The sequence below is a fragment of the Heterocephalus glaber genome, unplaced genomic scaffold (assembly GCF_053883595.1).
Source record: "Heterocephalus glaber isolate CG9 unplaced genomic scaffold, H.glaber_assembly_v1.0 deba00001572, whole genome shotgun sequence".
Lineage (NCBI taxonomy): Eukaryota > Metazoa > Chordata > Mammalia > Rodentia > Bathyergidae > Heterocephalus > Heterocephalus glaber.
In genome coordinates this window covers 23,283,338-23,309,416 of record NW_028258357.1, presented here as the reverse complement: position 1 = coordinate 23,309,416, position 26,079 = coordinate 23,283,338, and the positions used below count along the sequence as shown (strand labels likewise).

General features: G+C 60.3%; 1 protein-coding gene across 6 annotated transcripts in view; it reads right to left on the bottom strand.

Moving 5' to 3' along the window:
* Nucleotides 1-824: 824 nt before the first annotated feature.
* Abtb3 (ankyrin repeat and BTB domain containing 3) overlaps nt 825-26,079 on the bottom strand; it is a 168,190-nt gene continuing 142,935 nt past the window's right edge. For 2 of the 6 annotated variants that reach the window (XM_004844791.3, XM_021258361.2), the window contains 13 exons: nt 23,577-23,742; nt 21,564-21,653; nt 19,768-19,869; nt 18,072-18,165; nt 17,849-17,984; nt 17,089-17,309; nt 15,988-16,166; nt 12,349-12,454; nt 10,062-10,164; nt 8,738-8,819; nt 5,794-5,862; nt 4,624-4,737; nt 825-2,809 (listed from right to left, as the gene is read on the bottom strand). In XM_004844791.3, coding sequence (XP_004844848.1) covers nt 2,600-2,809; nt 4,624-4,737; nt 5,794-5,862; nt 8,738-8,819; nt 10,062-10,164; nt 12,349-12,454; nt 15,988-16,166; nt 17,089-17,309; nt 17,849-17,984; nt 18,072-18,165; nt 19,768-19,869; nt 21,564-21,653; nt 23,577-23,742 — 1,672 coding nt within the window. In that variant the 3' untranslated portion in view covers nt 825-2,599. The other 4 variants (XM_087192769.1, XM_087192771.1, XM_087192770.1 and 1 more) reach the window with 4 other exon arrangements.

The following is a 26,079-nucleotide window of genomic DNA, read 5'->3' as shown; positions in this document are numbered from 1 at the left end:
AAAGGAGTGCGTGGGGGGGGGACTGTGACAGGCACCCAGCCCCCAGGGGCCTCGTCCAGGCTCAGCCCAGGCCCAGCAGCCAAGCAGCCCGCTGAGCAAGCAGATGGCCAGCACCACAGGGCGCGAGTTTTCTTCCCAAGAGAAGGAGCCGAAGAGCTCCCCACTGGGCACCGTGGAGAGGGCGGGAACAGCCAGAAAAAGTGACCTCCGCTTGGCCCGCCCCAGGCGCTTGGCTGCTTTGGTTGCTTCTTAAGCAGCAGCAGAACTGGATGCAGAGAGGCCGGTGGATGTCCCGGGGAAGGGGTGAGGTCGGCCCTTTACCTGCTCCTGGCTCAGGTCTGGGGATGCCTGGCAGGTCCTGTGGGTTAGCCAGGGGGACCCCTTTCTCCGGGGCCTGCCTGGGCCAGCGCACACCCCCTGGCACTTGGTTAACCTTAGCAACAATGACCCCCAAGAAGACAGCTGCTTGCTTGCCCTCTGTCTGCCAACCGCATCCTGGAACACTGCCACCACCCAGGGGCATCGACTCACCTGTCCTCGGGGCACACCACACTGAGGCCCACCCTCCAAAGTGTCATCAGGGTGCACACACGAGCAGCAGGCGAGTTCTCAAAGCAGGCAGCAGGTACGGCCACAGGCCCAGGTGGCCACACCCGTGAATCCCACCGACGGGAAGGAACCGGGCTGCACTCAGAAGTGCCCGCCCGCACCAGGAGCACCCTGCTGCCCAGTGTCTTCCTGTCCCGCGCCTTCGCACGCGGCCACGTTGTCCTATCCCTGAGCCGTGCGGCAGGGCTCACTCGCACCATGCAAAGGAGGCGCAGTGTGGGAAAATCACTTCTTTAATGACGGGCCGAGAAAGCACACCAAACCACGACAGAAGCCCTGGCAGGAGTTGCCCAGGTACAAAGCAAAACCCAGAGGCCCCGACACACACCAGACGCTCACAGAGGAGTCCGCCGAGGGTGGGGATGCCTGCGAGGGGCAGATCTGAGGGCAGCCACCTGGCTACCGCCCTCCTTGCTCGGCAATGGTGGGGCTGGAGAGGCTTGCAGATGATCACGGGGCAGGGAAGCCCACGGCTGTGTCGCAGAGGAGCCAGAGCTGGAGACAGTGACAGGCGTGACCTGCGCGTGGCACAGGACTCGACGTGGGCCTCGGCCGAGGGTGCAGGGGACGAGCAGGTGGGAGACAGCAGCTCCTCGGAACCCCGAGACTGGGCGCTTCCCACAGGCATGCTAGGAAGTGAGTTTGTCAACCAAACCCTGCCATCCCAAAGGCTAAGAGTCATTCTCCTAGTTCTTTAAGCTGTATGTATCTAGGGTTTAAATTAAAGGACAACATGAAAGGCCACAACTCAGAAATCATTTGGGATATTGTGGCACTTCACTGATCTCTTTTTCTTATATAGATATAGGTTTATATAATATATGGCAGATCGAACAGAACCCTGTCGATATAGACTTTCGTTACAGAGAACCCTAACTGTACACTGTTGGAATACAGAAAGTACCTCCTATCATACATGGTTCATCTTGAAAAATAGTCTAACATAGTCATACTCTCTGGCTAGTAACAAACTATTAACATCTTCTGAGAATACAGCAAAAACTCTGGGTTAAGAGTGAATTTTCTGACGTGCTCCCCCCTCCCCCCAACATCAGCTATGAACGCATTTCTGCAAAAGCATCTGGTTCAATCGTGATTAGAGAAGAAATGGATATGCTAGTGTCACCAGGTAGACTTCTAAGCAAGAACTGATGGGACATTTTTACAAACATAATGTGGTACAGGTTCTGCCCCATGCAGATGCATGTTCCATTATGTGGGGTGTCCTATCCTCACCCCGAAACCACGATCAGCATGCAGGTGGTTTCCAACCACTGACTAGAGTGAGTGTCTGGCAGTGCACCTCTCCTGTGTCACCAGGATCACTAAGGCAGGCTTATTCACCTTGTCAGAGTATCAACAAGAGCTTGCCGGATGCGTGTGCGTGTTTACACAGTGCGGACCTGCAGCTTACTGTTTAAAAAAGAAGAAAAGAACCTCAAAACACAGATTGCTAAACACAATTCAGTTGAAAATGAACTGTTAAGCTTTTAGAAATATATTTTAAACTACAAGACTGCCCTGTTGTTGTTACAGTATGAACAATTTTAAAAAGTTCCCACCCCTAAAAATTAGCCAAACATTTCCTCATCAGCGTAATAGCCTCATCCGTGAGCTGCCATGGTTGACCTCTGCTCAGCGCAGCTGCCGAGGTCTCACACATGAGACACAACTGCTTCCGGGTCAGCATAGGTCTCAGGCATGTGACTCAAGTGCCTCTGGTCGGCCAGGAACCCGGAAGGCCTTCTGGCCTCATCCGTCCGGGGGACGGTGGCCCCATGTGGATGGGGGGGCTCCTCAATGGTGTGCCCTGCTCTGTGCTCCAAGTTCCCACAGAAGCACATGGGAGCTGAGCTCGCCAATTCAAGAACAGCCGAGGCAGCGAGACTGCTCCGTGGCCAAGCCAGACACCAGGTGGGATCATATGTGTTGGTGCAGGCAGTGCAGTAGGACAGCTGCGGTCCCCAGGCCACCTTCGCACACTGGACACTCACACCACGGAGCCCTTGGAGGACGACAGGTGGATGGACTGAATCCTGATGGCCAACGTCCTCTGTAAGTCCTGGAGCACATCCTGGCCGGTCCTCTCGCCATTTTTGTCATATAGGAGCTGCTTGAATGCTTCATTTTCAATGAGGACCATCATGTTTTTAAGGAAGTAGCCTTCACAGTAGGCAGAGAGCTCCGTGACTCCGAGGAACTATGGAAAGGGAGTGGAAGCGATGGTTACACACATGAGAAAGGCAGCTGCCTGCTCAGGGGGCCTGGCTACAGAAAGGACCTGACCCTCCAGCCTTTGCAGCCATGGAGTTCAAGGCCTCACTTTGTAAGTGGGGAAACTCAGGCTCAAAGCTGCCTATGTCAGATTCTGTGGCCACAGCCCCTCCTTGTACTGACCTTGTGAGTGACTGTCACTCAGCACAGGCAGTATAAATGGAGAATAGGCACAGTTAACACATTTGTAATAGCTGATGTTTATTGACTGTGTCTATGACCAGCCACCTGCTCCCTTCCACACGGCTAATGGCCGGCAGAGGCGGAACTGGAGCCCCCACTGCCTAGACCAGAGGTTGGCAAACTGCAGGCCCGTGGGCCAAATGTGGCCCACCACTTGCTTCTGTCAGTGAAGTTTTATTAGAACACAGCCACACCATTTGCTAACATATCACATCTGGCTGCCTTTGGACTCCAGAGGCAGAATTAGTAGGTACAGCAGCAGCTGCATGGCCTACAAAGTTGAAAATAGTGATCTGGCCACTCACAGGACATGTTGGCTGATCTTTGTCCCGGATTATAATTTTTTCAGCAGTAGGGACCAGGTCTCACTAGTCCCTTACATTCTGATGAATGCAGTTCCCAGTAAAGAGTGAGAGGTCAGTAACCCCAGGGAACAGATGCCCTGGTTTCCCAGCCTGTGTTCTCCATCCCAGTCCGCAGCTGGCTTCCCAGGAGGTGGAGGTCCGTGGCCTAGGGGACTGTCCCTGACCCTGTGTCCAGCCTGGGTTCCACTTGGGCAGACACTGCTGCTTAGGAGCCCGAGGGAATAAAATAGGACTCAACACCAGGCTGGCAGCTGTGGAAAAGCCACTGTGGAGACCAGTCAGGTTCACGGGGAATTTGAGTAGCTGCAGCCAAGGCAGCAGGGCGTGGACCGCAAGGCTGAGCGGGCTCTTCCTGGGTAGGGGGGGCAGAGTAATCAGTACAAGGTTGGAAAGATCGCTGCGTAGAGAAACCAGATTTTGCTGGTCATCAGGCGGGATGCTCGTGTGTGTGGGTGTGTGGGTGTGTGTGGGTGTGTGTGTTGGGTGTGTGAAGTCGACTGTATTTTTTCATTTACGGATAGCCAATCAAAGTCCCTGTGTTTGGAGGAGCTGGGGTGAACCCAAGGCCTTGTGTGTGTCCCACAAATGCTCTTCTGCTGAGCGATGCAGCAGTCTGGAAAAGCTTTCTTGTTTGTTTTGCTTTTGTTTTTGTTTGTGAGACAGGGGTCTTGCTATGTAGCCCAGGCTGGCCTCAAATACACTGCGATCCTCTTGCCTCAGCCTCCCAAGGGCTGGGATGACAGGCGTGCACCGCCACACCTGGCTGGAAAAGCTTTCAGTCCTGAAGATTGTGGGAGATATTCCAGACGTTTATGAGGGACACAGACACAGGGTTAGGGATCAGTTTTGGAGCGGAACCAATCCGGGTTCCAGTCTCAGTGCTGTGCCCCCGACTGCACCCCCGGAGGAGAGCGGACTTGAGCAGAGCGCCACGGGCTCAGAGCGCCACAAGGGGGAGCCCATCCACCGAGAGACCGGCACAGGGGAGGTGGGAGCCCCGCTCGCTGTCAGAACTGCAGGCGGGACCCTCTGGAGCTTCTGGTTGGGACGTCCGGGGCGTGGCCTGCAAGTCAGGTTCCCCAGCCGACCCCGCTGCCTCCGGGAGGCAGGGTTTCGAGCCTTCCCTCTTCAAGGTGCGGCGCAGACCGCCGCAGAGGCCCGCGGCAGGCGAGCGCAGGCTAGCCGGCCTCACCTTGGCGTGGCTGTAGATGTCCACGCAGTTGTCCGCGCTGATGCTCTTGGCGCAGATGATCTCGCAGTGCCGCTGCAGGGCGTCCAGCTGGAAGAACTTGGCGGCCGACAGAAGCTGGGACCAAGGAGAGCAGTGAGCGGTGCGGTGGAGAGCAGAGGGAGCCCGCGGACCGGCCGCGTTTCCTTCTCTCCTCTCAGGGCGGCTGGGGTGGGGGCGGGCAGAGCTCTGCCACGGGAGGGGCGCGAGGGGTGGCCCGCATGCTGACGGTGCTCACGGCGGTGCGGTGCGGAGTGAGGGCCCCTCCTCGGCGCCCCCGCCCCCGCCCAGGCGGAGGTGGAGGGGACAGGCTGTCGGGAGGAGGCGGAGACGGCCCGGGCAGCCCCTGCTGAACCTCGATCCCGTCGGCCTCCACGCAACCTGCTCAGGCTCAGGGCTGCTGGGGCCGGTGCCCCCCAAGGCCTCCCCTGCGGGGTTGGTCTGCAGCTCTGTGCTAACTCAGCTCCCCTAAAAACACTGCTCATTGTTTTGATTTTGAAGAGATTTCCAACTGTTTACACAAGAGCGCTGGCCTTGGCCTGTCCCCAGCCCTGCCTGGAGGAGTCCCGCCGGCCCTGCTCTGCAGACACACTGCCAGCAGCCCCTGAAAACCCCTCGGTAGCGCTTCTCGGGGAGGAAACAGACTCCAGGAGCCCAAGTAGCCTGTCCCAGGTCACGCAGCTGAGACCTGGACAGAGCCTTGGGTCGTCTTTAGCAGCCGGCACCCTGCCCCTCCACACCGGGCCTGGCTCAGGCCGAGGGACACGGCGGGGATCTCCGGCCTCAGCTCCAAAGCTCCCACTTTGACTGGGAAAAGCGACTGAATTCCACTTCTGGAAAGGTGCGGGACCCTCGGCGTGGGCAGGGTGGAGGTGGACGGGGATGAGGACGGGCGTGTGGTGACCAGTGACGGGGAAAGGGCAGCCTGGGACTGGGCAGTGAATGCGTTTGGTGGGCCAGTTCTCTCACAGACAAGGAGGGGGCTCTGCCCAGGTCATTTGCTGGTGACGCTGTGCCACAGCGGTGCCACCCCCAACTTCCCTGGGAGCCCCTGCCCCCTAAAGCTGTGGAGTAGGGGTCTCCCCAGGGGACACTGGAGAAGCCCGTCCCGCCCAGGGGAAATGGCGGCCTCACCTCCATGATCTCGTTGTTCTTGATGAGCAGGGACTCGGGGCCTCCGTAGTACAGGTACTGCATGACCAGCTGGAAGGGAGAGGCACGTCAGCCCGGCCGTCCCCGCCCACCCCGGGCCTGTCCCACTGCGGCCTGGCGGGAACCCCGCTGTCCCCCCAGGGCCAGACCGGTGGGTTGGTCCCCAGCTCCACTCCTCTGGCTGTTTTCCCCACGGGGATGGGGATTACGGGGTTCCCGCCACCCAGCCCTGTCAGGCTGTACCGGGGACATGGCCCATCCGGCCTCAAGTCCCCAGGACCACCGGGGAGCAAGCTCCTTGTTACACGTGCACAGAACCCCAGGGGAGCCGCAGGGCCCGGGTCTCAGTGTTCACCAATGGCTCCTGTGGTGGGACTCGCGATGTCCCAACACTGGGCGAAGTCCTGGAGCTTTGCTGACGGCTATCCCTGAACGGAGCAGGGCTCGGCAGTGTGACTGGGTTGGGTGTTGGCCCTCCCACGTGTGTTCGGGCTTTGAGCTGTGCGTTGGTCTCCCTGCCCTGCTGTCCCCCTGCCTGTCCACCTGGCTTCACCTGCCGGGCTCTACCCCAGCCGTGATGCTAAACTGCAGCCTGGCCGCACTGGGCCTGGGTCTGTGGACAGTACCGAGTTGGAGGGGAGGAAACAGTCCTGATCACAGCAGACAAGACACCAGGTCAGCGACCAGCGGATGCCCAGTGCCAATGACAGTCAGAGTGGAAGAGCGTCTGCCCCAGCACAGCTGCCAGCCACACGGGAAGCCAGGGTCCCTGGCTGGTGGGATTCGAATCCAGTGTCACAGGCCCTACCAGACTCTGCCAGCGAACCCCCTCCTAGGACTGGGTGTGGGTGCCTGCGTTAGGCCAGGGGCTGCTCCCGGGTTTCCTTGGAGCAGGCGGGGAGGTCTGTGGCCAGGCACAGCCCCATCCCTGCGGCCTCCTTTAGGAGCCTTTCCTGCCTCCCAGAGCCTCCCTCAGGGCCCATTTCAAGCCACAGATGAGGCTCTGCTCCCCCCTCCCAGGCAGGGACTGTGTGGCCAGGAAGCCCCCGGGGGCCCGGCTCTCACTCCTCTCAGGAGAGTGTGCGGAGGCTGCCAGGCTCCTCCACGGCCCCTTGCTCGGCCTCCAGGTCATGACAAGCTCTCAGGGGCCCGGGCCTCCTCCTGCAGGACTGGTGACACGGGGAGGACCCAGGTGTCCATGAGGAGAGAGAGACAGGGCTGAGCAGCCGGCCTGGACCTCAGCTCCGCCAACACCAGGGCCCGGGTCTCGGGCTGCTCCTCCTCCTCCTCCTCCTCCTCCTCCTCCTCATTTTTCGCCGCCCTGGGGATGAAACCCAGGGCCTTGTGCACAGCAGACGAGCACTCTACTACCGAGCTGTGCCTCCAGCCTTTTTTCTTTCCCTTTGACGGTCTTGCAACTGCCACGCTGGCCTTGAACTTGCGATCCTCCTGCCTCAGCCTCCGAGTGGACAGATCCCAGGCATGTGCCAGTGCATGCACTACCTTCTAAACGCTCAGTGGCAGGGTGGGTGGAAGAGGCCTGAGATGGCAGCAGGGCGGGCACACCAGGTTCTCAGAGAAATGCGAGTTGTTCATCTGCAGCAGCAGCTGGGGAGGCCCCGCCCTGCCCAGAGGACAGGACACCTGGAGTGTGCAGAGCGGGCCAGCCTGGGGCACTGGTGCCCACCTGGCTGCACAGGGACAGCAGGAGGTGGAGGTCCGAGGCCGGGTCCGACTCGGTCGGTCTGCAGTGGGGCCGGCAGCGCGGCTGGCGGGGAGAACGCTCTTCATCCCGGATCCGGGGCAGAGCCCTGAGCTTCGCCACTGGGCAGATGGGTCGGAGCCCTGGCGCTGCCTCCACCAGGCCGACATTGCTGGCCACCTCTCAGTTCTCCTGCCTGTCTCCCCTCTGTAGAAATGGGAGTGACAGTCCTGACAGCCAGTGCCCGCCGAGGCCGGGGCTCGCCCGGCTCCCTGCTGCTCCCCCCAAAGCTGGGGTGGCCGCTCTGTCCCCACAGGCCAGGTCTGCGCTATTAGCGGCCATGATGCCGAGCATGGGAGGGGTGCGGCAGCCCCTCCGCCCCGCGCCCCCTCCTGCTGCGGACACCGGTGCTCTCCTTGTCCACCCCTGGCTCGAGGGGCCGTGTGGTGCCAGGCGCCAGCCTGACAGTTCCTCGCCTGGCCCCACTTAATCCCTCAGAGAACCTGAGACCCGAATGATGACGATTATTACAGATGAGGCACAGAGAAGCGAGTGCCTTCTCTTGGTTATGTGCAAAGGGTTCTTCTCTCTTTTCTCCCCTTTCTGTTCACTCATTTATTCTGAGACAGGCTCTCACTAAAGCCACTACATCGCCCGGGCTGGGCTCCGACTTGTGACCCCTGCCTCAGCCTCCCAGAGCGCTGGGATCGCAGCTGTGCAGCACCACGCCTAGTGAGGATTCCTTATTTTCAAGTTTCAGCCATAGCCAAAGGAGCACATCCCTAATGGTGGAAATTCAGGCACCTCGGCAGGCTTCAGGGCTAGGCTGAGGGCCGGTGCCTTCCTGATGGCCCTGCGGACGGCGGGGCCTCAGGGACAGGGTCAGGGTGGAAGGAGGTGCCCCGTGCGGCCTGCCTTGTCCTGCCTGGCAGGCCCTGCTGTGCTCCGAGGCACCTCGAGACCTGGAGGTCGGCCGTCACTGCCCGGCCTAGATGTGCCCTCCCTGGGACGTCTTGCTCCCTCAAGCCCCCAGCCCTCCTTCGCCCCAGCTTCTCCTTGGCCCCGACCCCTCCTGGATTTCCGGCTGCCCCTCTGCGGACTCCTCAGGACACATGTGCCACCCTGTCGACACCGCGAGTCTCCAGGAGAGGGTGCCCCTCGCCCCATGTCCCCTGACCCGGCTCAGCGGCCCCCAGCCCCTGCCGGACTTCCCCAGGGGCTTACCTGGAAGATGGGGTACTTCACATAGCTGATCTCTATGCAGGTGCTGTCGTTGGCTGGCTTGCTGGACAAGAGGGCCTTGAATCTGTGTGAGACACAGGGAGTCAAGAGGCCTGTGCCCTGCCACAGCCTGCAGGACCCCAGTTCTGTGACCCAGCAGCAGGCGGCCTCAGATATCTGCCTGATGTCCTTTGTGGTCCAGGGACTGAGCCCAGGGCCTCCCGGGGCCACATCCTAAGCCCTTTAACATTTTCTGTCTTATTTTGAGACAGGTTCTAAGTTCCCAGCCTGGTCTCTAACTTGAAACCCCCCTGCCTCAGCCTCCTGAGCAGCTGGTTTAGAGACGTGGCCCAGCACATTCAGCTCATAATTTCCTAGAGTAAACCCTTCTGGTGTTATCCTTAGTCTGGTCGAAAGTCGAAGCGCAAAGCTAAAAACTGTTTTGGACACTGTCACGCTGTCCTCAGACTGGTGACTGGGAACTGTCTGGTGCCCACCCAAGGTGCTGCGTGCGGGGGCCTCTCCCGAGCTGGGGCCTGGCTTCCATCTTGGGTGCGTTTCCTGCCCAGCACCAGACCTGAGCCCCTCGGGGGCAGAGCCCCGCCCAAGGGTGCCGTCCTCGGCTCTGGCAGCACGGAGGAAGTCAGGCACTGGCCTGTTCCCTCCCGCCCGGCCCTCGGCTGGAGTCAGATGCTGGCCCTGCGCTCTGCTGCTCGTCTGTGGCATCGCCAGCAGAACTGTGAGGGGCGAAGACCTCGGGGTGCGCGTGTGCCTTGGGGGACACCGGGGAGACCAGGCGCTGCTGCAGACCAGGGCTGCCGGGCACGCGGTCCCAGCGGCCTTCCTGGAAGCCTCGGTGCCTGTGCTGGTCCCGGCATCCTCAGCTGGCCCAGGGCAGAACGGCTCCCTGCTGTCCATCAAGAGGGGAGGGGAGCAGCGCCTCCTTTCTGACTACCTGACAACAGCATCTGTGGACTCAGGGAGAAGGAAGGCCGGGACCTGTGCCTTTTGGCAGCTTATGCCAGGCTGTTCCCTGACACTTGTCAAGTAGGCCGCTGCAGGCTGCCATGGAAGGGGTCTCAGGCTGCTCACTGCCCAAGGGCACCTGGCTGAGGAGGCCCCAATCCAGTCATGCACTGCTCACAAAGCTCTGGTCCAGGCAAGGGCTGTCTGCCTGAGGAGAGCCTTGTTCTAGGCTGCACGGAGGGGCTTCCCGTGCTCTGGAATCCCTGATTTTGAGGATAGGCTGTTCCAGCGCAGTGAAAAATGCCACAGACATGGAGCTTCAGGCAGAGCGTGAACGCGGCCGCAGACAGCGGGTACGCACCTGGGGGAGGCTGTGAACAGCAGCACTTTGTGAGCATAGAACGGCCTCCCTTCCACGAGGAAGGTGACGTCGGACATCTCCTTGTTGTTGAGGAAATGCGGGTCTAGGAGGGAAGGGCAGGGCAGCGTCAGGCGAGGAGACAGACCCTCGGTCCTGCCCCTGCTCCCCAGAGGCAGCCGGCGGGGAGGGGCCAGGGCCTGCTGTCCAGTGCGTCTCGGAGGTGCTCACAGCCTTGGGCTGTCCTATGCGAGACTCTGGTGGCCCGAGGGGTCTCCCGGTGTGGCAGGGGCACCCGTCCCACCCAGGGCCCAGGATGTAGCTCCGGCCCTTCCGCCCTTCCGGACCTGGCTCTGTGTCCCAGGCTGGAGGAAGTGGCTTCGAGGAGCTGCCTGGCCACTGTGTCCCAAGCCCCTCTCTCCCAGGGCCACTCGCTGCATCTTGAGCCCGGCCCTGTGCAACTGCAGAGACCACGGGATGCTGCGGTGCGGTGGGTAAACTGAGGACACAGAGGGGCCCTGGTGTGGCCTGCTTTGTTGCAGCACAGGCTCTCCTGTTCAGCTGTCATTCAGCCAGCTACCTCCGAGGCCCCAGCGGTATCTGTGAGTCCCACGTCTGTCCCCACCCCGCAGGAGCAGGGTGGCTGTCACCCCGGGGGCTTGGTGCAGTCACCCCATCGGAGAGCACTCTGGGCTGGCTGTTGAGTGCCTTCTCTCTGGGGTGTCTGCACTGAGCTGGTCTCTTCATTCTGGGAATTGAGCCCAGAGGCTGTCACTGAGCCATTCTCTAGGACCCCATGGGGTCCAGGCTGGCCTCTAGCTTGTATTCTCCTGCCTCAGCCTCCCAGGTAGCTGAGACGGCTGCGTGCAGCCCCAAGCCTGGCTGAAGCCAAGTTCTCCGTCTGAAGCCCCAGTGTCCTGTCAGGGAAGGATGCTCGCCAGGACGATGGTCTGGGGAGGGCGCTCACCCCTGCTGCCCATGCCTGGGACCCAGGGCCCCCGTGCCCACCCTGTGGGGCCCCAGTGCCCTTCCTGTGCCAGGCTGACTGCCCCTGCCACATGCTAACCACTGGGTGTCCTGGGCTCCGCAGGAGGCCACGGGGCGCTTGCTCCCGTCCGCTCCCCTCTCGCCTGGGTTGCTCCCGGCAAACTGTCCTCATGGCTGTGACACTTGGGAGAGAGCCCTCGCCACCTCTGGGCCCTGCATTGCTGCTCCTCTGCCTGAAGCTCTGCTCCAACCTGGCCAACCGTGTGCACGCATGCAGCCCCAATCTGCCCATCCCCTGCTGTCCTCCTGGCATCACCCGCCCCATCGAGGCCCCATCTGCACTGTCTGCACCTTCCATGCTTCCTTCTGTGTCTGGCACAGAGGGTGGGGAGATGTTGGGGCCACGGACTCTGCTGTGTGACCCTGGCTGCATTAGTTAGCAGCTCTGTGCCTCAGTTTCCTTTCTCTGAAATGGCAGTGGGAATAGCCACGGTTCGCCTCTATCACAGGATTAAACAGCTTGTTTTGCGTAAAGCGCTTAGCAAACTGGCTGGCATGGCACCTCCAGGAACTGCTGAGCAGTAGATGCTCAGTTAATGTTCTCTGGGTGAATGAAGGGCCCGGCTTCAGAGATAGCACCAACCCTGCAGAGGACTGAAATACTGATTATGCCAAAGCAGGCTGTGCAGAGTCAACCCCACAGCCGGCTGGTTTACAGAAGTGAGTCTGGCGGAGGCCTACGTGCCAAGGTCAGAGTAACTCGCACCCAAATTCCGTTCCCACAACTAAACCTTCAGGCTAGAAGGAGAGTGTTCTAATTACAACCATATATTTTGTGTATTCTATTCCTAATCCGAGAATGCTTTGTCTTGTCCTTTATGAGCCTCATTTACATTGATTTCCATGGAAACCACATGTACTCGCTTTTACCCCAACTGATTGCCAGTAAAAGTCCAGCACCTTTGTCGGTTGCACTGGCATTGATCCTCCGGGTCCCCGCTTTCTCTCCTAGTTCTGTCTCTTAGTATTTATTTCTCAGGCCTGCGTCGCACACTGGGCAGGGGACTGGACCCTGCCTACAGGGGTCTCCAGTACACCCTGTGACCCCAGGGTCCCCTGTATCAGAGGGAGGCGCTGCCGCTCTGCCCTCCCCTCCCTGTGCCTCCCCCCAGAGTCCCTGCCCAGTAACTCCACCTCTGCTCCCTCTCCACCTCCTGCTGGCCCTTAAAGTCGCGCCTTTACTTTGTCTTCGTCTCCTTGTTCCCTGCCAGTCACCAAGCCGCCACCCGTCCAGGCCACTCACCCAGGCGCGAGGTCTGCTTCCTCTTGATCTCTGCCAGCTTGGGGATGGGGTAGGGCCCGTAGCAGTGCGTGAAGATGACACACAGCTGCTGGCCGATCACCTCGTTCTGTGGGGGAGAGGGGGAAGCATGTGAGCAGGGCTGCCGGTCACGCGGTGAGAGAGAGGGCCACGTTTTCCTGCAGGTCCCCGAGGGTCCCAGCGCTTAGAAAATAAGTTTTTAATCCCAACTCCACTTTATCAATACTCTCCAATTGTGGAAGCAGCTAATTATCCTGTCCCCAGACTGTACTCGCCACTAACAAGACAAATGCTCCAGATTCAGCTTTGCTATGAGCTGGATTTCTGGCTCCAGGACTCATCAGCTGAATTGCATTCTCCAAAAATAAAAACGGTGGGGGTGACGCGGTCCCAAGCCCCCACCACGAGGCTCCATGAGGTGCCATGGTCGCTCCGGGACTGAGGGGCCCGTTCCCATCCGCCTCTGGCCTCTGCACTGAACCGGCTTCATTCAGCCAGACACAGCACCTCGCTGGGCAAAGCGGTGGAAAGAGCGACTGAGGGGCTGAGAGAAACATTTACTCTCTCTGTGGCTGCCTAAGTGTCCCGAGGCCCCTGGTCCCACGTCGCGGTACTGCTGGGGGTGGTGGCTGCTCAGTGGAGGACTTGGCCTTGCCAGCAAGTGCCTGCCAGGGACTTGGTGTTCGGGCTCCTCTCAGCCACGGCCATGGTCCAGCCAGGACAGGAGCCTCAGAACCCAGCCACAGCTAGCTCCCCTGGGGTGCTTTGTTACAGTACCAGCAGTCTGATACAGTACTGGCAGTCTGATACAGTAACAGGAGTCTGATACAGTACTGGCAGTCTGATACAGTAACAGGAGTCTGATACAGTAATGGGAAGTCTGATACAGTCAGGGAGTCTGATACAGTACCGGGAAGCTGATACAGTAATGGAAGGCAGCGAGCACAGGAGGTATTCAGGAGGAAAGTAGTTACCACAGAGTTCACCTTCGCTTCTCAGAAAGGAACCCCTGGTGGGTCAGGAAGGATAGAACACGATTGGTGAAATTATGGTGGTTTTTTCTCTTTTTATTTATATTTGCTACCATCACTGAACACTGACTTTGTAATAAGAATAATGAATACTATTTCAGATTTTCAAGGATGGGCTTGGGGCTGCTCGTAATGTCAGGATTGCAACCATTCTCAAATCCACTGCCTGGGCTCCCAAGGCAGAAGACATGGCTCAGCCCATGGACAGGAAGCCTGCCCTGTTCCAGAAGAGTGGGTGACAGCTAATAGCCCCATATCACTCCACACAGGGGCTACAGACCCCTGGCTGGACGCAGTGGTTCTCAAAGTGTGTCCCCTGGACCACAGCATCAGCACCAGCTGGGTGACGTTAGAATCATAAATCCTCAGGCCTCACCCGACCGTCAGACTCAGAAACCCGGGTGGGCCCTGGGAGCTGGAGTCACACATTTCCCAGTGCTGTAAGTGCCCCTTAGGGTGAGAACCACAGGGGTCTCGGTCTGCAGCTCTCTCTGGTTTGACCTGGCTGTGGGCAGAAGGTTGCCTCCTCCGCCCTCCGCCTGGCCCCTCCACATGCTCATAGCCCAGGGGCCCTGCATGCTGTCATTCAGCCCACTGAGCCAGCATCGCTTGGTCCCACATGCTGCACATGGCTCCCACAGTCATGTGCGAGGAGCCCTGTGCGGTCTGCAGAAGACCATGTGCCCTTGTCCCCTGGGCTGGGGATATTGTGGGGTGTCCGCAATGGCAACAGGCACCTCCCCAGGCGGCCTCAGAGCCCCCAGAGCTGGGCGGTCCGCAGGCCACAGAGGCTCAGTCCACGCTCTGGTGGCAGTGATGCCTAAGGCCGAGGCTCGGCAGTCTCGGTGGGCTGAGAGCAGCTCTCCCGCGAGATCGTTTCCAGCCATGTCCTCAAAAGGGGGGCACGAGACAGCGCCAGGGACCGGTCCCATCCCACTGCCCGCCAAGGCTCTGCTCCCTCAGCCATCACCTTGGCAGCCAGGGCTTCAACACACGAATTTGAGGGGAACAAAGACATTTAGCCCACAGCAGTGACAAAATAGTTCACCTTAAAATAGGAAGCTCATGGCAGACTACCAGGGAGACCTCAGTGTCACCACCTGAACCCTCAAAAGTCAGGCAGAAGAGGATTCGGGAGGGACAGGGGCAGGAAGGAGCCACGGGGCCCTGGGCCTGAAGATTCACCGCTGCTCTGTTGCTGGCTGAAGGTGGAGGCCCGAGGGCAGCTTGGGAGACAGGGACACCAGTGGCTCCCCAGGAGCCCACGGGGACCCTCCGACGGTCTGCAAGGAAACGCAGCTCAGCCGTGAGCCACAGGAAGAGATTTCCTCCCAGAGCCCACTGCTGGTGCCTTAGGGCGTTGCCATGTGAACTGTCTGGATGGTCCACTGAGGGGACCCCACAGAGGAGCCCAGGGAGTCTGGAGGGGCTCTGTCCCGTCTGAGGCCTCGGGGCCGACACGCAGAGGGCAGCTTCTCCAGGCTAGGTCCCTGCGCAGGGCACAAGGGCACCGCCTCACTGTGCTCACCACCACCCAAGGAGGTCTGCACCATTATCCTTCCGCTACAGGCAGGAAGCAGAAGTGGAAGCAGAAGCAGAGAGAGGGGTGAAGAGGCTAACCAGGGCCAGAAGGTGAGAAGCGGCACAGCCGGGATTCGAGCCCCTGCAGTTTGGTCCAGAGCCCGGTGCCCACCCAGGAGCCCTGGGGCAGGCGAGGCTTCGGGCACCGGCTCCTCAGAGATCCCAGCTCCTCAGCTTGGTCCCAGGGATGGTCCCCTGATGGTCCCAATGCCAAGGCCTTTGCCGTGGCCACCCTGCCTTGGGCTGTGGCCCCTTTGGGCGGGAGGGGACTAGCACACCAACCCTGCCTAGTCTGTGTCTCCCCAGCAGCACACACACGACTCCGTGGCAGGTCTGGGCAGCACTGGCACAAGAGCAACTGCAGAGGGAGTCCCTTTTGCTTTGCTTTGTTTTGTTTTGTTACTTTTGAGACAGGGTCTTGCTAGGTAGCCCAGGCTGGCCTCAAACTCAGCCTCCTGTCTCAGCCTCTCCAGGGCTGGGATGGCAGGTGTGTGCCACCATGCCTGGCCCTGAGACATTTTTAAGAACCAACTTCCCAGTGCCCCACGGGCCAGACTGGTGTTTGGAGTGGCTGCGACAGTCCCTGCTCCTGGGCATAGAGACCCCGGCAGGGTGGGCCCTGGGGCTGGGATGGCTGCTCCCCTCTCTCCCTGCAGGGCTCCACCCAGTCCCCCAGAGACCCCAGCAGGGTCTGCGTTCTGGGTCTCTAGGGAGCTGCACCCTCCTGCTCCCTCCTAGCAGGCACCAGGTGACCTCGTTCTCTAAACAGCCAAGGGTCCCTGGGGCACACACCTCTCCCCAGCTTCCGTGCAAACCCTTGGTCTGAGATCCCTAATGGCCTGAGCCTTTGGATGCGACAGGTGCTCGGTCACCGGCGGCCACACCTGTAGCTGCACAGCCGACTGGGCCAGTCACCACCTGTGGCAGTGCCACCCTAGTCCGTCCTGGAGGGCAGCGCAGGCCAAGGGACCGTGCAGACCTGAGCCTGAGCAGCCCCACCCCGCCATACCTTGCTGGCTTTCAAGATCTCGAACATGAGTGGCAGACCCTGGGTGACCAGCTCCTCCGTGTACTCCTCCTCCTGGATGGTCTTGAACTCCTTGAGCAGGCACTGGATGAGCGGCCGGCGGTGCTGCTGGAAGGCAATCCGCAGGGACTCGAGCCACGTATGCAGCGTCCAGGGCACGCCTGGGGGAGGGAAGCCCAGGAGGCGGCGTTCTCATCGGGAAGTCTGCCCTTCCCGGGGAAGTCACCGGGACCCAGAGGGATGTGCAGGGACCACAGCCAAGATGAGCAGAAGCCGGGGCCGGGACTCAGCGCCTGGACGGCAAGCATCTGTCCCCATGCACACGCACCTCGAGGCCCCGTGACAAGGCAAGCCTCCGTGCCTCTGCTTGGCGGGGAGAGAGAGCAGCCGGGAAGGGACAGTGGGCGTGTGTGGGGCGCCTGTGCCTGTGTGCGTGCTGAGACCAGCTGGCACCCTGCACGCACCCCCGTCTCCCCCGCTGGCCGGGGGATCCCTGTCTGACAGGACTCGGGGACGTGGCCATCTGTGGCCGGATGGTCACAGCCCCTACAGCTCCTCAATGCCACCTGCTCTAACGGCAGCTTCTGCCCATCCCAGTGAGACTGGGGGGAGGCCACCTCCAGCCCAGGCCAGGCCTGCCGGGTCCTGCTGCTGCCGTGCTCAGGCAAAGGCACTGGGCTGCAGGCTGGCCCGCTGGGGGGCCCCTGGGCCATGGCTCCTTCACCACAGGAGCTCCGGGGTGATTGTTAAGCACGGAGATTGCCAGCCTTTTCTGTCCAGACCCTGTCAGCAGCCCTGGGTGCAGTGCGGGGCGAGCTGTGTTCGGGCGTCTCCCAGGTTGCAGAACTCAGAGCCAGCACCCCAGGTGTGGGAGGCAGGCAGGGGCTGTGTGCCTACTCCAGCTACCGAGGGAGAAGCCCCCTGGGCCCTTGTGTGTGTGTGTGTGTGTGTGTCAGGGACTGGCCGAGACAGAGAGAGAGAGCCAGTGACAGAGAGGAGCCAAGAGACAGAGTGGAGGGAGACAGAGACAGAGAGAGGCAAGGGGAGGCCGACCCCTGACCTAGCGGGGGCGTCCCCACCGACCTACGCTCCTGATGTCAATGGTGACATCCACGTAGCCGTGCTCGGCGCTGTGGTACATGGCCTCCCTCAGGGCCCTCAGCTTGGCCTTGCTGTTGCGGCTGGCACACAGGGTGGGCGGGGCTGTGTCTGCCAGCTCAGTGCCCTCGGCCAGAATCTCCTCCAGGGACAAGATGTCGCTCTTCTCCTTCTCCGGCTGAGCCAGCAGTTTGCGGAACACATTCCTGTCAATCACAAACCCGAGAGGAAGACACTCAGAGGTGCAGGTGGGTGGTGGGTGGGGCGCCGGGGATGACAGGCCACCTCTGGGGTGGCAGCTTCAGGGGTCTGAGCCCCGACACATGCCGGGGATGGGGAGGGGTCACGGTCGGCCTTGTTTGCTGAGGGCAGCCTGGAGCGCAGTCATTTCCAGCAGGCTCTAGAACTTTCTGCCCTGTTGGCTGTTCGCTTAAATCTAATTTCCCTAGGGAGGCGTGAATGAGCCGCGACGGGCACGGGACGTGAGGGGCTGGGGCGTCTTTTGTGTGGAGCCCTCTCACTTCCGATGGCTGACGTGACAGCCCTGACCCAACCCGGCACAGGCTGACACACCACACTGACATGGCTGCATGTGGCTGGGAGCAGATGAAACAAGCCTGGGTCTGCGTGGACGCTGTCTGTGGCATGGCCTCGGGCTCGCAGGCAGGGTCCAAGGAGGGGACAGGTCTGGACAGGCCTGGGAATCTGCATCCTTAACAAGCCCCGCGTGGCCATCCTAGCCTACCTGTGTCCGTGGGCCGCGGCCTGGCTGAACGAGTTCATGTCCCCCTGGGGGGTGGTGGAAATCCCGTTCCTGTACATGGTTCCTATCAGGGGGTCCGCGCCACGCTCCAGCAGCAAGCTAACCAGCTCAAAGTTTCCTGCAAGCCCAGAGAGGTGGTGCATGAATGGACGAAGCAGCACAGCATCCCAGGCACATGCAGAGCTCGGGCAGCGACAGAGCTTACCCACGGCAGCCGCCAGCTGCAAGGGCGTCTCGGAGTAGTTCTCCTCGCCGTGCTCCACCGAGCCCTCCACCTTGGCCCCGGCATCCAGGAGGAGCTGGGGGAAGAGGGGCCATTGAGGTCCTCCAGGAACATGTGCATGGGCGGGAGGCTGAGGGTGTCCCGCACGGGCCACGACCCCGTGCGCAGGGCTGGAGGACAAACTGGGGCTGCCTGTGCCCTCCGGAGCCCTGGACTGCCACGGTGTGGGCCGCACAATGGAACAGCCTGTCGGGAGGCCACTGCCCGCCCTGGTCCAGGCTCCTGTGCCACAGCCCACGTCTCAGACAGCCCTCCGGGATCTGCACGCACACGGAAGCTTCCAGAAGCCTGAGCCAGAAGTCCTCGGCACCAGAATGCCAGACACTCCCGGTCTGGGCAGTGCAGTGGCCTCTTGCAGCCACCAACTCTGGAGCTCCGAAGGCCTTTGGGGACATCCATGGCCAACCAGGGCAGAGTCCCTTCCAGGCCCGAGTCCTCTGGCCAGGAGCTACGGAAGTGGCTAAGCATCCAGAAGTTTCGTCTCTCAGGATCCAATTCCGTGCAACTGAGGGTACCCAAGACTCTTCCAGGAGGCAGAGCCCGTGATGCCACCTCCCTCCCAGTGTCTGGCCAAGGGCCACCCTGGGCACAGCCAGGCAGCCCCTCCTTGTCCTCCAGGACGGGCAGCACCTGTGCTGGGGAGGTGGCTTGACTCCAGGTCTCCGTCCCCATCCCGATGTGATGGGACCGCCTGCCAGCAGTTGTCAGGCAGTGGCCTCTGTGTCCTCACAGCGCCGTCTCCAGGCAGGGGCTAGGCATCGCCTTCTGGGGCTGAAGCCACCTCCCAGGGTGGCAGCCACACCCTGGCCCCCTGGAACGTCACTCTGGACCTGTCCTCAGGGCTTGTTACCCAGGACACAGCCAGGGCTCCCGTGAGGGTCCACGCCACTGGGCTGTCCCCGGAACCCAGCTCCCTGCTCTGTACAGGATTCTGATCGTGACCAGGGGAGCTCAGGACTCCAGGCCACTCACTGACGCCTTGGCTCCCATGGACCAGAGGCCAGCCACAGTACCTGGACGCACCAGAGAGCAGCTCACTGGACATCAGCTCCGCCCCCAACAGCCTGTGGGAGCGCACACATCTGTGCCCCCGGGGACCTTGGACCAGGGCTTGTCCCCAGGAGCACATGCCAGGCCCTGCTCCAGGGCTCCTGTATCTGAGCGTCCGGAAGTGGGACCCAAACAATCACGGTTTGGAAACACTCCCTTGCCCTCTGGGAGCTTCTACCTGCTGGCGGAAGCCACTGAACTACTGGCCCCACCACAGGGAGCTCCGAGGTGTCCCCACCAGCCAGGTCTCCTGTTCATATGAAAATGGGCAACCCAAGCAGATCCACAAAATAACAGTGGAGGCCCCGCCCCAGGGTGACCCGGAAGAGTGTCTCAGGGTGGCCCTGTGAGGCTGCGTGTGGACCGTGATGATTTCATATTGGTTAAAGCCGAGCCAAACAGATCAGTATGTATGATACTTTAACCAGGATGCAGCTATGAATTTCCTCCATGTAATCGCAATTAACCAATATGAAGGTCTTTGGGATTATGCATGCTGGGAGAGGTTTAGATTTGCACCCAAGAGGTAAAATGAGAGGTCAGATGTGGAAGGGAAGTGCATTAATACCTGAACTACAGGAATATGTCCATGCAACACGGCAAAAGTCAGAGCCGTCCAGTGGCGGGTCTCGGGGTGGACAGATGGATATTTATGAGGAGTACTGACAACCTACAAACAAATGAGGTTATTTTCAAAATGCGACCTACGCAATACCTGGCTAGCACATCTGACCTATCTGTGGCAGGGCACATGGGCTGGAGACAGGCAGAAAAGGGCTCCCAGCGGTGCTCGGGAGATGCTGGTGATTCGGGGACTGCCCTGTGGGGCCCCCTACCGGTGGTCACGGAGCTGGCCTTGGTCCTGCCTGTGTGTGAGAAAAGAGACGCAAGCTGCCACCTTTGGCCATGTTCTGGAGACTGCCGGGCCAGAGTCTCCCGGTGCCTGTCGTCCTCCATGCCCTCCACAAGGAGCTAAGGGACGGCTTGGGATTGTGTGCTGGGACAGCAGTGATGTGGGTAGGGTGAGCCCTCCTCGGCCTGTCCCCTTCCTCCTTCTGCTTGTGGGGGTGGCTCTGAGCTGCAGGGCATCAGATAGCGTGAGGTGGCACTCCTAATCCAGCCTCACTCTTCCGGGAGGCTCTCGAGACAGCAACCCGGGCAAGCGGCTCTCATGCCAGGCCAGACATCAGCCCAGGAAGGGAGGGAGGGGTGTTGGCGCTGCACCCGGCTCTCCCCAGCCTGTCTTCCCCCTCTGCTGGCTTCACGTCACTGGGAGCATGGGGTACGTCACGGAGGCGCCACCGGGGCTGGGCTTTCGGGATGGCAACACGGGAGGGGCTGAGACGCTGAGGGGAGGTCCTAGCAGCTTTGCATCCACTCATGCTCTTCTCCTGGGGCTCCCGGGCCACGTCCCCTGGATACTGCAGCTGAGCTTGCTGCACTGGGGCATGGGCTGGTGGGGAGCACAGGGGAGCCTCACCCAGACTTGACAGGAGCCTCAGAGCGGGGGAAACTCCCCCAATGGCCCTGATCTAGACCCGTGTCTATTGTGTGCTTTCCTGAGATAAATACAAAGCTCACAATTTAAAAAATAAAAATAAAAAAAGCACAGTGCAGAGTGCAAGGGCAGCTAGTGTGGAATTTAAAGGTTTCTGAAGCCGCTGACTGAAGGCTGCAGCGTGCGTCGCTCTGCTCTGGCCGCCAGGAAGAGCAGTCTGCAGATGGCAGAGAACATGCTGTCACCAGTTTGCAGCCTGGGAGAGGGGGTGGACCCACTAACCCCAAGGAGTCAGGAACCCGTGCTGGGACCTGTGCCTCCTCCCAGCAACTGTATTCCATGGTGCACTGGGATCCCATTCTGCAAATGGGGTCAGAAGGGTCAGCCAGTTGTCCGCGCTGCAAAGCAAGTCACCCCAAGTCTGTTCAGTTCCAAAGCTTGTGGGTGGGGACCTGGACGGTTCCCTAGGGAAGCAGTCAGTGAAGCGAGCCGGTTGGGATCTAGAGGGGGAGGCGAGGGGCTGGGGTACCCTCAGCTCAGGGGACAGAGCCAGGCAGAGGGGACAGGCTGACAGCTCAGGGGAGCTCTCTGCCCAGATCCCAGGAGGAGCCGATCGCAGTATGCACGGGGAGCTGGGAGCAGTGACAGCCGTGTCCCCCGGGCAGACAGGGTCGCTCTCAACTCCACCGCATGTAGGCGGCTCCCAGGAGTGGGCCGGCCGGGGCCTGGGGTGGACGAGACCTGCCCAGCGCTCCTGCCAGGACCATGACCGCCAAGCGTGGGAGAGCGACCTATCTGTGCAAGCGCACTCCTGTGGCGGTGGTCCTCGAGGGGGGCCCCTCTCCTGGCTCACTGCTGGCCCTCACCTCCACGTTCAGGTCAGCTCCGGCGTCCAGCAGCATCTGAACCATCGCCTCGTCCCCACGGACACAGGCGTACATCAGGGGGGTCATGCCCTGCGGTGAGTTAAATCAGAGAGCGTTTACAAGGTGATGGTGGCCAGTCCACAGACAGACGGAACGTCCCAGTGCACGGCAGGCGGGGGCTCCGCTTGTCTCGTGCTCGCAATCCAGTGTGAGTCGGGGCCGCAGCCTGCCACGCTCTAGAAACCCTGCCAGAGGCGAGCAGGGAGCTCACGATGCTGGCTGCATTTGTCTCTGGTCCTTTTGAGGGCTTTTCATTCGCTTTCCTATCTCAGGGTGCAGGGGGCTAAGCTGTTTGTGAAAACATTTAGCCGATTTCAATTTAGGGCTCTTGGGGATTTTCTGGATTCGGCACTGTCAGCCCAAGCCATCCAACTGATGAACACGGCTTCCTCGACATTTTCTCTTTCACAATATAACGAGTGTCTTTGGGGCTCCTTTAGCTGCTGGTCAGCATCGGGGGAACTGGGTGCCTCTGAGCCTGTGATGTCCCCATCACTGACATCTGGCTCGACAGTCATTTATAAGCAAGAGGCAAGCGAAGGAGAGACGGCTTTCAGAAGTAGCTTACTACAAATGCGCACCATGGCCAACGGAGGGGAGGGAGGGCATCACTGTCGACAGGACCGAGCAGGCAGCTACTTGGGAAAACATGTGAGAGCCTTACTCACAGCGCACACCAAAGTCACTTCTAGTTTGATTAGAGACCTCTGGAAAAATTTATAACCATAGCAGATGCCTAACTGGTCCCAGGATCTAGTTCCCATCGTAAAGGTCATAGAAGACCTTTCTAAAGGTCATAGAAGAAATCAGAAAGGAAAAAGATTCTCGCGTTTATGACATAAATTGGAAACGTGACGAACAAGATTCAAAGATTGAGACATATGTGTCACAATATGGCAAAATCTATAAAGAGCTCCTCTAAGTAAACAAGAAAAGCAGGAAAGCTCCGGGGAAAAGCAGCCGAGAGGTAAGGAGATTCTCGGGGAACACGGGTGAGGCTGAGGGGGAGGAGACCCGGCTTCCAGGACGGTGACGGACGCCCGAGACCCTAGGAGAGGCTGCTTCCTCTGAGCCACCACTTCCATTTTTAAGTTTCCCTCATGAGATAATCAGAGATGGCACAGAGACCCGTGTGAGTTAGTCAAGCCCAGCATCACTAGCAAAAACAACCAGAACCCAAGTATCCAGCAATCAAGAAATGGCTCAGGACTACACAGTGGCACTGTTTTATGCAGTCATTGGGAGTGACTTTTAAAGAGTATTCAGCACTACTGTAAACTCTCTTTTGTATAAAATACTGGAAAAAACTAGATCTAATAAATTCTCAGGTTATAAAAAATAACATCAATATGTGTGTGCTTGTGTGTGTGAAGGGGAGCTCCTTGGTGCAACTCAAGAGCACTGCTGGCCTCCATCAGGTAAGCGGTCCCTGCCCGTCCGCCTCTGGAACTCCCGTGAACGGCCGTCTGCCTGTACCCGCCCATCTGGGACTCGAGTAGTGGAGCCCTGCGTCTCTGTCCCCCATGGTCCCAATTGCCCCGTTGGTGGACACCAGCGCCTCGTCCCCATCAGCTCCAGGGGCTGGTGTGCCACCTGAGGTCCCCAGACTGACCATGTGTCTCCCAGTCTGGCAGACTCGCCTGGACGTGTGCTGTGCGGGACAGGCAGACGGGGAGCTAATGAGAATCATGCCGGAGAAGGACTCGAAGGAGCATGCTAAACGTATGTGGCGGTCCTCCGGCTTGGGGCATTATCTCCTTTCTGGAAAACATCTATTTTTCTCTCTTTTCCATTTCAGCTGCAATGATCATGTGCTACTTCTATAGAGATGGACAAGAGTACTTTTATATTTTAAAAACGAGGACCAAGAACACCCTTAAAGAAAGACAGCAAGTCCCCCAGCTGCCGGCAGGGGCGGCGGGCAGGGCAGCGCTGAGCCAGTGGGTGCTGTACCTGTTCGCTCATGGTGTTGATGCCGTCAGGCCCCAGCAGGGACACCGCCTGCTTCACCAGGTCCGTCCGCCCGCAGTTCAGCATCCGGAAGCCCAGGTCCTGCTTGAACTTGGCTTCGATGGCCACCGCGTCCAGCTTCCGGGAGGCACAGAAGCAGTCATCGGCCCTGGGGACGGGGGAGGGTCAGCCGCGCAGGGGCTGCCAAGCCACCCTGTGCTGTTTGCTTTACAGTCACTTCCCCTGGGTCCTCTGTACCTGCTGTGGCCTGGCCCCTCCTCGGGCTGTGACAACCCTGAGCTCTGTCCGTCAGATGCTTGGACGGGTCAGGTCCTCCGCTCAGCGCTGCATGTGAGCGCACACTGGTTCCATGCAACCAGCGAGCTAAGTACAATCACTGCCCTGTCAAGCGGGAATCAGACGCACACACAGGCCCCTCAAGGCCAGTCTGCGGTGTGCAGAGAGCAGCCACTGTGTCAGCTGTGTCCCCGTCCTCCAAGGGCAGTGCCCACTGCTCGCCCAATCACCTGTCTGCCACCTCCTGCCAGGGTGGGGGTTGCCTGGTCTGGGCGTCTCTCCGTCAGCTCGCAGCCTGCAGCCCACAGGTGTTAAGTGGGAGCTGAACAGACACAGGGTGGCGGATTCCCTGCACTCAGAGCCGAACAAGACAGCACACCAGTGAGACAACTGGCGTACCTGGCCAGGTGTAACGGGATCTGTCTGCCAGCCGGGCAGGGACAGAGAGAGGGAAAGAGTGGGGGGGGGGCGCTCGGAACCCATCCACCACTTCATTTCTAAATAAGATCACAGCCACTGACATCCTTGCCCTGGGAGCCCACTGGCTGGAAGGAGAGGATATGAGCACACATTGTCTTAAATCCATGTGGCAAGCAGGGTGTGGTGGTGCATGCCTGTCTCCCCAGCGCTCTGGGAGGCTGAGGCAGGAGAATAGGAAGTGTGAGTCCAGCCTGGGCTACTGAGTAACTTAGCAAGACCCTGTCTCAAAGTAAAAAATATAAAAGGGCTGGGGATGCAGCTCAGTGGGAAGGGCCTGGGTTCAATCTCCCATACTGCAAAGTCCACACGGCAAATGCAAAGATTGAGAGATCAGAGATGCACTGTTTCAGAACAAATGCAGCGTGGGAATATCAGGAAGCGGCAGCACACAGCATGAGTGTCCAGCAGGCCTCATGGGGAGCTGAGCCCCGAGCTGTGTCCCGGATAAGGGGACAGGGGACGACGGCAGAGCACCGTGAGCAGGGCCAGTAGGAACCCGGTGTGCAGACAGACACTAGTGTGGTGCCACATGATGACCGTTTCCAGGGCAGGACCTAGACAGAGGCCCAGGGGCCCTTGGCCCTCATCCTTGACGCCAGTGAGAGCAGCTGGACAGGCAGGGAGGGCCGGGTGGGAGGTCACCCCTCACTGGCAGGGAGGGCGGGTGAGGGGCCCTGTGCAGCCTCGCGTCAGTGCTGAAGAAAGGCTAAGTGGCAGGCAGGAAGTGTCGGGACTGAGGACAGTGGCTTGGGGACAGGGCCCGTGCAGGCTTTCTCCCTGCAGCGTCTGCCTCTCAGACCCGGCGCCCTCAGGAGCAGAGTTGTCCCCCACTTCCTCTCATGGTGCAGGTGAGGTGCCAGGCGCTGACTCAGAGTTTGCCGTGCGTGCCTGCGTGTGTGTGTGTGTATGTACGACCTCCCTTCCGCCCCTGGAGGAACTGAGAGGACGATGTGCTGCTGGACGTTTGTGTGAGGCCAGGATCTGGAGAGGTGACCCCGGGGACTGAGGTGGGGGATCCTCCGAAGCGGCGCGGTGTGGGGGGGGGCGCTGAGCTTTCAAGGGGCTCCTGAGCCACCCTTCAGCCCCTGCTGCTTGGCACCCAGGGGAGCAGCTTCCGGCCGCCAGAGGGCGCAGGTGCGGTGCAGATGGGCCAGAAGGAAGGGTGGCCTGGAGTGGAGGGGGCTCTGTGCAGGCACAGCTGCCAGGAGCCTGTGGGCCTGCGGAGCCGTCTAGGGACTGGGCTCCCAGCCGGAGGTGCTCGCCCGGGAGGACCGAGCGTGGGCCGGGCTGCAGGCCGCCTGGCCCAGCTCCTGGGCTAGGGTCGCCGATCAGGCCCCGGAAGCAGCGCAGCACAGCACGGGATGGAGAAGTCCCTGCATCCCCTCTGACCTGGAGAGAGGCTGCGCCGAGCCCGAGGTGCAGTGTCCGCCTTGAGGGCAGCACTGGCCGGGCGTGTGGACGGGGTTCACCCGGGGCCGGGGCCCCTCAAAATGGCCATGGAAGGAGCTTCGGGAGCACAGAAGGGCAGCAGAGGGGTCGGGGCAGGAGGTCTTCGGGCGAGCGCCCAGAGGCCTTGGGAAGGCAGGGGTGGAGGCCGACCTGCAGGTGTCCGCCCTTCTTGCATGAGGGTGCGGCAGGTGTCGTCACCCCGACAACCCAGTCCTGTCCCCTCAGCGGCCCCGAGTCCCTTCTGATCACCTCGCTGCTTTGGGGACTCACTCTGGTCAGT